The 14,975-nt window shown below is 36.0% G+C and overlaps 1 protein-coding gene across 1 annotated transcript in view; it reads left to right on the top strand.

Moving 5' to 3' along the window:
• Window positions 1-14,975, top strand: part of cadps2 (Ca++-dependent secretion activator 2) — a 141,000-nt gene that overhangs the window by 58,459 nt on the left and 67,566 nt on the right. Inside the window, exons 9-11 of the mRNA XM_041256302.1 lie at window positions 11,444-11,510; window positions 12,946-13,054; window positions 13,361-13,570. Of these exons, the coding sequence (XP_041112236.1) occupies window positions 11,444-11,510; window positions 12,946-13,054; window positions 13,361-13,570 (386 nt within the window). The remainder of the gene's footprint in view (window positions 1-11,443; window positions 11,511-12,945; window positions 13,055-13,360; window positions 13,571-14,975) is intronic.

Below are 14,975 nucleotides of genomic sequence, written 5' to 3'. Positions count from 1 at the left end.
ATGCAGCAAGGTATGGAGCAGTTCAGTGCAAGTACAAGCTGATACAAGTACTGGTACAAGTGGGTGCCATATAGTCCAGTATGATTGAGAGTTGTAGTGTTTACAGATGCTGTCTGAGCAGTTGTGTCTTGGAGGAGGTGCTGGAAGGTGATCAGGGACTCAGCAGTCCTGATATCCGTGGGTAGGTCGTTCCACCACTGAGGGGCAAGGGTAGAGAAGGAGCGGGCTCTGGAGGCGGGGGAGCGGAGCGGTGGTGCAGCTAGTCTGCCAGAGGTGGAGGAGCAGAGGGGGTGAGAGTGGGTGTAGGGAGAAATGATAGTCTGACGATAGGAAGGAGCAGAAAGGTCAAGACAGTGAAAGGAGAGTACAAGAGTTTTGAATTGGATACAAGAAGCGATAGGGAGCCAGTGCAGAGATCGGAGGAGTGGTATCGCATGGGAGAAATGAGGAAGGGAGAAGGCAAGGCGAGTTGACGAAGTGGACGGGTAGCAGAGGCAGGAAGGCCGGCCAGGACGGAGTTGCAGTAGTCAAGGCGGTACAGGGAATTATCAGCCTTGTGGAGTAGTCGGTGAAGAAGGGGCAAATTCTGCGTATGTTTCTGAGGAAGAAGTGACAGTAGTGTGTGTACCAGAGTACAGATGTTCTGAGAGTAGGAGAGGGAGGGGTCAAGGATGACACCAAGGTTCTTGGTAGAAGAGGAAGGAGAGAGGGTGGCAGATTCAAGCAGAATAAAGATAAAGAGATCAGCAGTGGGGGAGGAAGAGGGGGAAGAAAAGGAGATCTGATTTTGAGAGATTGAGTTTGTGATGATGCAAGGTATCCATGAGATGGCCGAGAGTGCAAAAAACTCTGTGTCTCCGTCTTGCAGAGTGTTGCTTTACAAAACGACAGAACACGTTAAAGCTGTTTCTATATTGCTATTCTAATCTCCCGAGGCTGCTGCTCTTAAGCACGTGCTTCTTGCTGCATTCGGCAGTTTTGTTGGTAATTTACCAAGTACTGACCACTACCTGTTTAGGATCATCAGTTTTAAGTCAATAAGTATTTTAATAATATTCTTCTTCTTATTATTATTAATAATAATACGTTTTCCTGAATTTGGATTTATGGACACCTTAAACTTGAGTACATTTCATGTTTGTTTGTTTGTTTTTAAAATTTATATATTGTTTTAATATTCTAAGAAGATATCAATACAGTAGAATGGAGGAAGTGTAGAAACTCCAAATCAAAAGGTTGGGACCCAGCAGACCTCCCATAAAATTAGCGCAGGTGAACAGTGACAGAGGACGAGCATACACTTGAACATTTAACAAGTCCTGGTATAAGCCAAGGCCATGGGGTTGTGCAAGTGAAAGCCACAGTGCACTGTTTTTGCTTTCCTTATCTCCTTTTTGCTAAGGCTCGGGTTGACACTGATGCAGCATGGTCAAGAACTGGAGTTACAGACCTGCAACATCTGTCTTCCAAATCAAAGAAGCATGAGGTTTCTAGAGTTCATAAAACATGTGAAATGCATCTAGGTATGTTAGGTGGAGTGAATATTGCTGTCCAACTTAGCAGTGCTTACTGAAACACCATAAAGAAGCACAATGAAGAAGTGTCTAAAAACCAACACATACTTACACACATCATTGAGTGCATAAAGTTCTGTGGAGCTTTTGAATTGGCCCTATGAGGTCATGATGAAACATCGTCATCTAATCCTGGTGTGTTTCTTGGACTGGTAGATTGTGTTTCGAAGTGACCAGGCCATGGAAACACACTTGAAGATGGCCACAGTCTTTAAAGACACCTCAAAGACTGTTCAAAATGAACTTCTAGGCTGCATGTTAGAGGTTTGTGGAAAATATTGTGAAAGAACTGAAACAGACTGATTATGTTGCTATTCAAGTGGGTGAAACCAGTGAGATTACAAATATTTCCCAAAGTGTACTAATTTTTTGGTACATTGTTCCCAAAACTGGACGTGTTGTTGAGCATTTTGTTGGATTCACTGAGTTGAAACATGAACATGCTGAAGCTATTTCCACTGGCATTATGCAACAGCTAGATGCCATATTCACAGAAGAAAGTGAAAAGGCTAAAATAATTACACAGAGCTATGATGGAGCTAGTGTAATGCATGGCGAGACTGGTGGGGTCCAGAAGCTTGTAAGGGACAAATATCCAAATGCACATTATGTCCATTGCTATGCCCATCAACTAAATCTAATAATGAGTCAAGCAGCAAGCAAGGCTAGAATTTTTTTTCAGACCCTCTCTGGTTTTTCAACATTGTTCTCTCGCTCTCCAAAGAAAAATGCTGTTTTGGATGATGTTGTAAAGAAAAGACTTCCAACTACTACTCAAACCAGGTGGAATTTTCATAGTCGAGCAGCGAGGACAGTGTTTGATCAGTAAGAACATCTGCTGGAGTGTTTTCAAACAATCAGCGATTCAGGAGACTTTGACAGCATCAGAGTTAGAGAAGCAAATGTGTTTTGCCATAGCCTCAATGACAGAGAGTTTCTGTACTTGTTCCAAAAGATAATGCTGAAAGTGGGTATTTTTTATGGGAAACTTCAAAACACATCTGTTGATGCTAATGCAGTGGTCACTCAATTTGTTGAAAGCATTCAGGACAAACGAGCATCTATTGGAACACTAGAATCCAGCCTTCCTGAGAACCTGCCACCAATGCGAAAAAGAGGAGGCCCAAATGCCACATAAGATTGTAACACTGCTGCCTTGAAAATGTGTGATCATAATCTCTCATGCCAAAGAATGGTTTGCCTTCGGAAAGCACCTTGTTGCTGCAAAATTGCTGCAGAGTGACAGTTTTGATGAGAATCAGGTAGCTTTCCCAAACAGTATACTAGAAGAAACAGTTCAAGCATATCCAATGTTTGGAAAGACCTCTTTATGCATTGACTTACAGTGTATGAAACTAAAGATTTTAAAAGTGCTGAAAATGCATTAAGTATGCTTGAACTGATGCTATATAACAACTTGGACAAAACATTTCCAGAGATTACAAAACTACTGAAAATAGTTATTACCACTCCAGTGACTACAGGCAGAAAGGTGCTTCTCAACACTGAAACAGATAAAAAAAAATCTTCTTGAGAAACAGTATGAAAACTGAATGATTAAATGCTTTAGCCATGTTATCAATTGAAAAAGACATGATGACTGACAATTCTGACTTGAATAATAAAGTAATTGAAAAGTTTGACACAATAAGACATCGCAGAGCAAACTTTTAGTTTTGCTTCCAGCAAGAAACAGATTCACTAGATAGTGCGTATACCACAGAGGTCGGCCCTGGACGCCACCCCCACAGACCCCACCCTGTCATCTACATCTGAGGTGTGAACACCCAAAAATGTTGGCCACCAGTCAACCACTGGAGCAGAGAATATGCTGACAGGAAAACAGTGATCTGGCGGTGTACCGCTCCCTCAAGGATTTTAGAGAGGAGTGGGAGGAGGTAGACAGGACGGTAGTTCTGGAGGGATAACAGATTCAGGAAGATTTTTTTTTTAAGATATGGTGATGCAGGCTTATTTGGAGGCAGAGGGGTGTTGAGAAGAGAGGAAATACAAGGGAGTAGAGCAGGGGCAGCAGCCTGGAAGAGGTGAGTGGGGAGGGGGTCCAGAGCACATGTGCTGGGTTTATGGCTCTGGAACAAGGAGCAGAGATCGGAGCCTGAGAGGGGTGACGAGAAGGTGGGTAGAGTAGTAGGGGTTGCAGAGGTTGATGGGGAGGGAATGAGCAGAGGACAGGGTATGGGTAGGGAAGGAGGCGAGGTAATGGTGAGGAAGAGTTTGCAGATGTCTGTGATTTTGGAGGAGACTTCAGTAGCATTATGCCTAAATTCCTGAATACGTACAGTAATTAAAGAGTTCATTCAAGTAATTAATGTTTTAAGTGAAGAAAAAGGAAGAATTACAAATTAGAACTGTAACTAATTGGCAAATAATTGCTTCTTTCTCTGTTGAGTGAATTTCATTCCATTATATAAGAAACATATTGAGAAAAACCTAAGTACTGTAGTCAAGACTGTACATACAGTATATTCAAAGGGAAATTTCTTTAATGACAGATTTTTTAATGTTATTCTGATCTAAGTTCTTTATGTTATTATCCATGAACAGATTAATCTGTAGTTTGTATTGTTTCAACATTCTAGCCGAGATATTTATAGTATCAGCTTTTAGCATATGACAGCAGAGCCTTCTCATTTCCAGACGGCGGCCGGCTAAATTGACGTCTACTTTGCCCGATGAGCCGCCAAAAATAGTTAATTAAACAAATAAATAAATAAATAATTTATAGTGCTCGTATGTTTCAATGAATAGTATTTAAAATGTTTATTTTGTTACAGTAAAATAGCGGCAATTTCCACAGTGCATTACAATTGTAAGTCGAGTAAAACATTCCTTCTCTGAGGGCATTTCGTTTTTGGGCTTATGTTTCCATGGACACCGTGAATGGACCAATCACTTTCGAGCTTACAAGTGATGTTGGTAACGAAGGCCGAACTATAGACTCATATACCTGTCCTGAATCAGTAACCGTAGAGCAGAGTTATGACATTGTAAATTTAAAAATAAACAACTACGTTTTCTGTGTAAGATCGTCTTTTTACTCAAAGTGTACGAAATACAGTGAGTATATGTTATAGCATTTTACAATGTCTTATGCATTGACTTAGAAGACCGACCTGAAACCTAGCATATACAATTAATTCAGGAAACTATTCGCATTGTGCAATGAATGAATATGAATTTTAAGTGCTTTGCTTTGCTGATTTCAGTCTTTATTAAACGAAAATTATCACTATATGAATTACAAGATGTACCGAGCAGATCTTTTTCTGCATAATCAGTTGCTGTAAAACTGTGATAACTAATATTACTGACAGTTTAGACACAAAATGCAGATAAAAAAAAAAAGTTCGCCCACACACACAAACACCCACGTACAAATACACATAAGCACGTAGTATCAATGTTCAAATAGGCACGGTACTTAAGTTAGTTATTTTTAGAAGAATATCAGAGCTCAAGTCAAATGGAAATGTATGTTCAAATGTATGTACAGTACGAATCTCTTCATCTCATGGCAACACATTCTGGTAAAATTGAGCTACAACCGTGTTACATTGAAAGTTTGAAATAGAGTGTATACAGTCTACGTTAATACACGATTTGTATGTGTAATGTGTACGCCATTACACCATTTTTCCATTTCATATTCATATTCATATTCATATTCCTATAATATATATATATATATATATATATATATATATATATATATATATATATATATATATATATATATATATATTATAACGTGTGTGTGTGTGTGTGTGTTCTGGACTTTTACTTTCAAGCTACGTTGTTCAAGTAAATGCCAATACATTATTTATTGTTATTTGTATTGATTTTAATCAAGCAACAGTTAACAGAATTACAAAAATATTAAAGGAAAGAAAATAAGTAATAAAACTTACTGTAGAAGTCGATTTAATGTTTACAGAAAATGCAACAGAAAGGTGCCTCTAAAAATCGTAAAATCAACTGTGTGTAATTATTGCAAAAAATTTGCTTCAATATGTATACTTTACTTAGTTTAAAATTTACTGTGTGCTAACACAAGTTTGTGGTTTTAAAATTCAAATATAAATACATTACTTTGTAATTACTTTTCATAGACACATAAGAAACTTTTACTTGCTCTTTAAATCTCAATGCCTAAAATAATAATAAAAAAATGAACACGGTTATACACTGACTTGGAATTTTGTGTCCCTATTAAGGCACATATTTAGGATATGCAGAATTTAGACCCATGCAAAACCCTGTAATTTTTGTTTTTGTTGTTGTTGTTTTGGAGGGGGGGGGGCACACTTGCCTTGCCCCCTCCCCTCCCCCCCCCCCCCCCCCCCCCCCCCCCCCCGCCTTCTACTTGGGATTTCTAGCCACCTGGTTTAATGAAAGAAAAAACAGACTGACTGGCAATATGTCTCTCTTAATTGAGTCTATATGTTACTAGATGATAACACATATTTCTATTAATTGGAATAGGTTATTCCAACAAATTCCTTTAAATACAGAAAAGGAATGTCATAAACAAAATAAAGAAGGCTATCACTAATAATAATACCGTTTATAATATTCCTTAATTGGAAGTCTGACAGATTTCTGGTGAAAGACATTTAAAGACACTATAAAATTGAAAAATTATTTCACGAAACACTAAAAAAACGTATTTAAGTTATTAGTTTAGTAGAAAACGCAAAGTATTGCACAGAATATTTTGTTTTTAGCAATTAGATATGCAGTACTTAAGTAGCGCTTTGCTAAATTGTTGGATTTTTAATTATTTTTTTTTTATTTTGATTTAGTACCCTGGCCAATCCCAGGAAATAACTCATCAACGTGTATGCTAAATAAATATATTTATTTCTCTATTCGGTATAAAACCGTTATGTATTTAATATAACAATATGCTCTTGTACAGTGCTTTGCAAAGGCGATTAGTATAAATGAAGAAACAGGAAGGAGCCGTAAAGTTATTGTTGTGACTAGTTTCTTGCCAGTTTTATAATAGTTCTTTTTTTATTATACGTGTCGGAAAATGTATGTATGTGACTTAAGATTTCCAGAAGAGGGCACTGTTGCAACTGTTGTAACCGCCTGCTAAACTACAGCAGTCATTCTAATTTTGCTTACGACTAAATTGTCATTTTCTTTCTGCTACTATACCAGAAGAGGTTATTCATGCAATCAGTTTCATAGAGACATCTGTAGTTGGTAAGGTTTCCAAGCTGTCACCGAAATGCTTGCACTTCTATGTTACAGTAAATCTGTTACTATATGTCTCTTAATTAAATAGTTATGTAGCTGAAGCGACATGCATATCTCAAATTACTGACACTTAAAATTAAGAGAATTTTTACAGTTGCATGGCAAACATTTAGCTTTAATCAACGTTTTTTTTAAATTTGGTTATGTATTTTTAAACTGTTACGCTATAAATTTCGAATTACAATATGTTTATATGGTACCTTGTTTAGAACTTCATATTCTAATCTGATATTAAATGCAGTTTGAGGGGTCTATTCATTTGATGTAAAGCGCTGTGGTTCTAAATAGCAGTAGTATTCAAATCACTTTATGAGCTCACTTGCACAGTTAGTTGTCTTTAAAGAGGCCTGGGTCATTCCATATGAAATCAATCAGAAAACGGCCTTTTTTCACCTGACCTCCTCTGATTTTGATAAACTCTTGCATTTTATTGTCTTTGGAGGAAATGGTTACACTGAACTGTAGGCCTGAGTGACCTCCCATTCATGAGATACAGGTCATCAAAGCTTGACCTGATTTGGACACCCACCATACCTTTACATGGTCATAACTTCCTCCATAATTGACATAGAAAGCTGGTGCTGGTGTCATTTTAAAGCTCATAAATAGGACTATCTATTAATCAAAACTGATGTGTAATAGAAGATAAAAATGGTTTTGTGAATCAGTGACCTTTGACGTCACCCAGGTCAAATCACGTAACGATGGCTTTTTGTCAGTTTTTGATTGTAGCCTAGACCCTTATCTACATTTCCTGCAAGTTTCATTTTGTGCCTGTCATTGGTAGATGCACAACACAGAGGTGATTGTTCATGTCAGATGAATCTTCTAAGTGAAGTGATTACACACCTAATGCAAGTAAACAAAAGTATTTCATTACAATCGAGTATACTCTCTTCTCCTGTGAAACTGACGCTGCAGTGAAGTGGTGCAGCTGTAACAGCTGTTAATATATTAATGAATTAACCAAGGTGCCCTATTTACACAATTGGCTAAAACAAACAAATACAGGTGAATTAAATATAAATCTATACCGAATTGTGCACGTTTAAATTTGTCCCCACCAGTGGTACTTCTGTCAGCGTATGTTTGATATTTTAAGTGATGCTTCTTCAGGAGTTGTAATTACAACTGTTCAAATCCAATCAATCACTGTGCCTGGAAAAGAAAACATATTGTTAGAAGTGGTGCAAATGTAAATATTTCATTTTCAGGTCTCTGTTATTATATTTCTGCATGCAACACAATTTCCCACTCACCTATGCTTAAGTTTCCCTTTTCCTTCCGTAGCCACTCTGTCAAGTCTTTTGCTGCTTTGGCCATCTCCTTTGGCAGTTGTTGGCTCCACTGATGTCAGCACACCCCCCTTGTCTACAGTAAATTGTCCATTTGTGTGCAGGAAGTTAATTTCAGCCTCCCGTTTCACTTATAAGATTCACCTGACACTCTGCATTGAACTCTGTGCTGTGCCTCAACCAATGGCAGGCACAAAATGAAACTTGCAGGAAATGTAGATAACTGACAAAAACACAAGGTTAAGTGATTTGACCTAATTTGATTTTATTTAACTTACACTTCACAGAACCTTCCATAGAATGAGAAGATAGTGAAATCTGAGTGTTTTAAAACAACACCGAATCTACTTTTCTGTGTCGAGGAAGTTATGACCATGGAAAGTTGGGTAGGGAGTCCAAAACTTTGATGGGATCTATCTCATGAATGGGATGTCACTCAGACTTAAAATGTACTCTGTAACCACTTCTCTCAAAGCCAAACATGCATGGAATTTTTTTTTTTTTTTTTTTTTTTTTTTTTTTTTTTTTATCACAAATGAAAGGATGTTGAGGTTTTTGGTGATTGATTTCATATGGAATGACCTGCCTGTTTAAATTATTTTAATAGCGACTGTATTTTAAAGCTAATGTACTCAACAACTCACAATGTGGTTCTGAAATAAAAAAAGTAAATAGATAAAAATAAATAAAAGACAAACACTTGAGTACATGTAAATGTCCCCAGTGCACCTTTTGCAAGGAATGGTTTAATATCATGGAAGCAAAACAAATTACAAAAACAACAAGAAGAATATACATTTTAGTGATGCATTGTAAGGGGTTGATGATCCTGTCCATATTGTGTTAATTTGGATGTATCTCTTATCTTTGAATTAAGGGAAAAATGGCTTTATCTTGTGGATAAAAAGAAGACTTATTTTATGCAGCAAGCACAGAATGCCGAGTGATGACTAAAAGTGCCTGTGGACATTCTGTCCTACTGGTTTTCACATCCATTACTATGATGCCCACAGATAGCCTGTATTGTTGTCAGTTAAAAGGGATTGTGAGTGTCTGAAAGGTGTTTGAGAATGAACTGAAAATCATTTTCACAAGTGGATGATTACTTCTGCCATATGGTAACCAAACTCGATCAGAATGGCCCAGATTTCTTAGACTGCATTAATTGCTCATTCAACCTTGACTGATAGTTTTTCTCTAAGGAAACCCTGTGCTCCCTGTAAAAAAAAAAAAAAAAAAAAAGAAAAAGTTTCCCCCCCCCCCCCCCCCCCCCCCCCCCCCCCCCCCCCCCCCCCCCCCCCCCCCCCCCCCCCCCCCCCCCTTGCATATTTCTTGTTGTTTGATTTGCAGATGATTTCTAGCTCAAGTTGTAGATTGCCTCATTCCTCAGATTGTAAAGAAGGATGTTGTGTAGGGAGTTGTGAAAAACATTGAGAACCCCCATCCCCTCTTCTCCTAAGAACAGTGAATAGTTGTTAATGAGTAGACAATTCTGTTTTTCATGTATTCATTAGCATTGATTTAAGTGTGAAATAAGACTGAACTTCGAATGCACACTGATATGTGCCTGCCTTTTCTATTGGCAGTGGATGTTTATAGTGCAGCATGATATGTGACACAAAGTACTTTTTTGTACTTTGTACTGAAAATGGTAGCTTGGGTTGAGATGGATGTTTAACTAGATAGGGCTATTGACATTTAAGCTTTTGTTCATTCATTGGGATAAGAGTGTTTTCAGATCATCTTCATCCCAAACTTGTTAATATGTAAATGTTTTTTTTTTTTTTTTAAGCTTAAAAAGGTGACAGTAAAAGCATATGATTGTGTTAGTGCATCCCTAATGCATACTGTATCATAACCGAGACAGGTGCAGCCATGGTGTTAGTTTACATAACCTAATAATGACTGAGGTATTAATCTGATGGAAATCTCACCCCATTTGAGATAACACTTCGGTGCAGATTTAAACTGCAGGATTAACTCGCTGTGTTTATAGTGATTTGCAAATCCTTGTGACATAAGGCAGTGCTTCACTGTTAATTCCCGGATTTGTGTAAATGGTGATAATTTCTTTGTTACTTAATCCTGCGTAACACCAGTGGTATTGCTGAGATAAACAGCTTGCATTAAGAGGAAAGCCAGAATGCTGTCTCTTCATTAGGGTCTGTAGAGCCTATTGTTTACTTATCAAATTCATGCTGGTATTACTCTCCAAAAAAAAAAAAAAAAAAAAGATTCCTTATCAGTGTTCTAGGATACTGTATTCATTTTGGGTACTACAGTTCTTGTGAAAATAATAATAAAAAAACAACAACAAATAAATCACTCTTGTCCCGACTAGGCTTACGATATCATGCTATATTACAGATATAACTTCTATACAAACATTTTTCAGTTTACTTGTATGTCAGAATATAAATTTTTGCAATTTAAAGATGTTTAAAAATATATATATATATATATATATATATATATATATATATATATATATATATATATATATATTTTTTTTTTTTTTTTCATGACACTTCTACTTCAGGAAATGAATTTGAGTAATACATAATGCCATCATTTTGCAGCGACAGTAAATCAACAGGCATTCAGACTGTAAGAAGCTACAGTACAGCAGATCAAGCTGGAAAAGCTGTAATGGAACCAGTATTAATTTCCGTATTTGTTTTGTGAATGTACATTGTATATATACTTGTTAAAGACCCATGCTATTGTTAAGCACTTGCTTTATGTTTTACTGATGGGTAATTGGACTACAATTATTTCATGCAGGAATATTTGTAGTCTGATTGACTGCTATTAAGCAACAATCATTGTTATCCTTCAAAACTGTATCACTAAAAAAACAGCTAAAAACAGTAAAACTAAATCAAATTCTACAAAACATTTACAGCAGATTACTCATGAATGGTTTAATATTCTGGGAAATTAAATAAGATTGGAACTTTAATGATAATTTGGAAACTTGAATAAAGCATTACAAATTATATACCATACAGTGGAATAATCTTTTAATTCAACAGTGTCAGTATGTAAAACTTTCTAATAAATAGTCGTAATTGTAAGAAACTATCAATCTAAAATATCGCAATTACTACTTCTTTCTCAGGAATTTTCCGTATTGCATCACGTCATTTATTCACATTGAAACGTAGCGGCTTGTTGATTATGTATGTTTATTATTAAAAGCCAACAAACCCATTAAAAACATTCACACAGTAATGCATCTATATAAATAAAGTAATCTGTACATCTCATTATTTTGTTTTCTGTTAGGTATCTTTATGCACTTGGTCAGAAGGTTTGGAAGCGCTGGAAAAGGAGATATTTTGTACTTGTTCAGGTAAAGAATGTGACCCTTTTGCATAGGGAAATGTGACACCTGGCTACTTTCTGTAATTTCTTTATTTGTCTTAATTATATATATATATATATATATATATATATATATATATATATATATATATATATATATATATATATATATATGCTCAAAGAGCCAGCTGCCCAACGTTTTGATATGTTGTACATATCTTTCTCAAGGGAGCATGTGTTTGAATCAAAACATTGGAGGTATTTATAGGTGTTTGATGGCATGACAACTACTTGTTATTGTTTATATTCAATTCCATGATTTATATATATATATATATATATATATATATATATATATTATATATATAGATATATATATATATAGTAATATATAATATATATATATACCATAATGAAGTTCATGAATGACTGCGGCGCTTAAAAGAGGGAGGCCTTTATTAATAATATTAAGATAATATTTTATTACATGATTTATGACATTTTAGAACTAGCACCGTTTCTTATTTTCTGTAATACGGTAGCCTACCTGTATGTAGCAGCGTGTGGCTAACTTACTTTGACTACAGTACATTTATCGGTGACAGTCACCGAGAGCCTATTAGGTGGAAGTTGGAAGGTCAGGGGAGTACTTTACCAGCGAATCAGGAGTGTGTATTGGTTGTTAAGGGGCGGGACAATGCTGGTGTGGAAATTAAATCCAAGAGTGTGACGTAGATGTTTTTTCTGCACCAAAAATTACCTCAGAATATCAGTTTGATTTCTGTAAAAACTATAGTATATCGTACTCGGTTATTTTTTTCTCACTGTAAATTGTTTGTTTATAATTTCTCTGCAAGAGAAACCGAAACTAAATCTTCTCATAGATAATAAGCACGTTGTTTTTATTTGTGCGGGATTGATTATGGGAATTACAGTTGAACTAAAAACAAAACAAAAAAACTACCTATAAGAACATCAGAAGGACTGCTGTTCTGTACGTAGTTTATCTTGGATTTTCTTTCAGAACTGTACTATCATAAAATAAAATGTGGTTACTATGTGTGTGTGCATTAGTTTGTAATTTACGTGCTAGATGAGGCTGCCGTCTCTTTGGGGGCATTACATGTGCATAGTCTGTGTTGCGCGTTTATTTGCTTATTGTGTGTGTTTTTGTTCAGTACGGGGAGAAAAAAATAGGTTAATGTTTCTTTATTGATAGTGGCGTTTATTCGAGGGTGGCCTCTATTATAAAGCTGATATATGATCGCAGCGTCAATACGAGGGCGGTGCCAAATTGAAGTAATACAGTATATATATATATATATATATATATATATATATATATATACATATTCTATAATAGATATATATATATATATATGTCCATAATATTATAAAGTTGTGGTGTAAGGGATACCAGAAGCAGTAAACCCAGTGGATTTTTTCTTCTGCTGTTTGTTCAGGTTAGCCAGTACACGTTTGCCATGTGCAGTTACAGAGAGAAGAAATCTGAACCTCAGGATCTAATGCAGTTGGAAGGATATACTGTTGATTATACAGACCCCCAACCAGGTACCCGTATCATCATTGTTATATATTTTAATTACATTCAAAAGAAAATTTGACTTGCAGTCCATGGAACCTAAAACCCCTATATGTAGTGATAATAATATTAAAGGAGTGAAAATGTTAAATTATTTCCTTGTTCCATTAATTCACTGTACAGATGAAAATATGCCATAATTAAAAAAATATTTTGTTCTCAACAATGGGGCAGTAATGGGCAGAAGGAACACTTTGACATAAAAATACTTCTCTCTCAATAAGACTTTCTTTTTTCTTTGGTATACTTAAAAAGTTAACTTTTCAATTCTGAAGGTCTTACAGGTGGTCGAGCATTTTTCAATGCAGTGAAAGAAGGGGATACAGTGATTTTTGCCAGTGATGATGACCAAGACCGAAACTTTTGGGTGCAGGCAATGTGTCGAGCTACAGGCCAGTCTTATAAACCTGTTGCCCCAACACTGGCACAAAAACACAATTTCAAAGGTGGGAACCTACACACAGATGTACCCATGTCTCAACTAAGTAAGTCTTTGCTTTATTATGATTAGATTTTTTTATTTAGGTTTTTGATTATTATCTTATATAGCTGGAGAAAGATAAAAAAAAAAAAAAAAAAAGATGGCATTATGGTGATGCACTAAGTAATAATCCTTGAGAAACCAGTCATTCTTGGTAGTTATAAACCACTGTCAGTTAATGCCACAAGAAGAATCGTTAGTCATTAATTAATGGCGAGAAGAACTAGTTCTGTGTAGTGTTGTGACCAGTGCTACTACAGGCAAACTGAACAGCTAAGCAGTCTCTGAACATCGAGCAAACCCACAGCCAGCACTGTAAAATACACAGACGTGTGAGAGTTAGATTAGATGAGATGTGACTCCAGTTCAAGTTCCACATTAACTTGTTGACCATGTCAGCTTTTGTTTGTTTGTTTGCTTTTTTGTTTGTAGGCATATGACGTGTGTACCCTAAAACACAGGCCCTGTTTAAACTTGTGCTCTTAAATGTACTGTAATAATGTTTCTGTTTTTAAATCAACAGTAGCTCCCAGCTTTCAGAGAAAGCAAATTACACAAGCCGGAATTTAGACAGACAAATCAGCGTTTTCTGTTTCCATTGCTATTCTGAAAATAACTTCACTGTGCTGTACCGTTTTATAAGGGTTTTCAGGGACTACAGGAAGGAGGCATATCTGACACTAAACAGCATGCATTTTGTAATTGTATAGTCATCTAACTACCTGATAGGATACTGCACAATTCAAGTGGATATACACATTAGTCCATACTACAGCAATGCAATTATGTTATTTTGAAATATTATTGTTTTTAAACAACAATGTTCCACAACAAAATATCAAGTTTGATGAGTGGTGATTTTAGGATTCCTTTGGCTATTAGATTTGTTTTATGTGAAAAATAAAACAAACAAAATGCATTTGTTATTGAAAGATGTCACTGACCTGAGTTCATATCTTACTGAAGGTAATAACTTTTGTAATTGGTAATGAAAATGTATCTGTTTTTGATGAGATTTTTCTGAAGTCATTGATCTTCAGAATGTGCATGGCAGAGCTGGTTGTATAAATCTGTCTTCTTAACAAATATGGCTTGTAGAATGAGCTTTTCCAGAAATGTTCTGATACCTGAAATCTTATTAAGCTATGTCAATATTCTGCCAAGCATTTCTTGTGCTGCATCCACCTTGCTGAAAACTGTCACATGAATGTGACTATTGCTTTGACAATGGAATGGCAAGTGAGATGAATTAGTTTGTCTATCTTTTCAAGACACGAGACCGTGAGTCCTTCAGCTTGGATTAAATAAGTCCTCCGTCTACAATAATAGTTGAAAGTTGGATATGACATGGATCAATGTGATCTCGGGTAACGTTTCTAAATGTGACTGAAAATGTTAACATCATGCTT

This window comes from Polyodon spathula, chromosome 8 (genome assembly GCF_017654505.1).
Source record: "Polyodon spathula isolate WHYD16114869_AA chromosome 8, ASM1765450v1, whole genome shotgun sequence".
NCBI lineage: Eukaryota > Metazoa > Chordata > Actinopteri > Acipenseriformes > Polyodontidae > Polyodon > Polyodon spathula.
The sequence above is the reverse complement of the archived record's forward strand: the minus strand, read 5'-3'. Positions and strand labels throughout refer to the sequence as shown.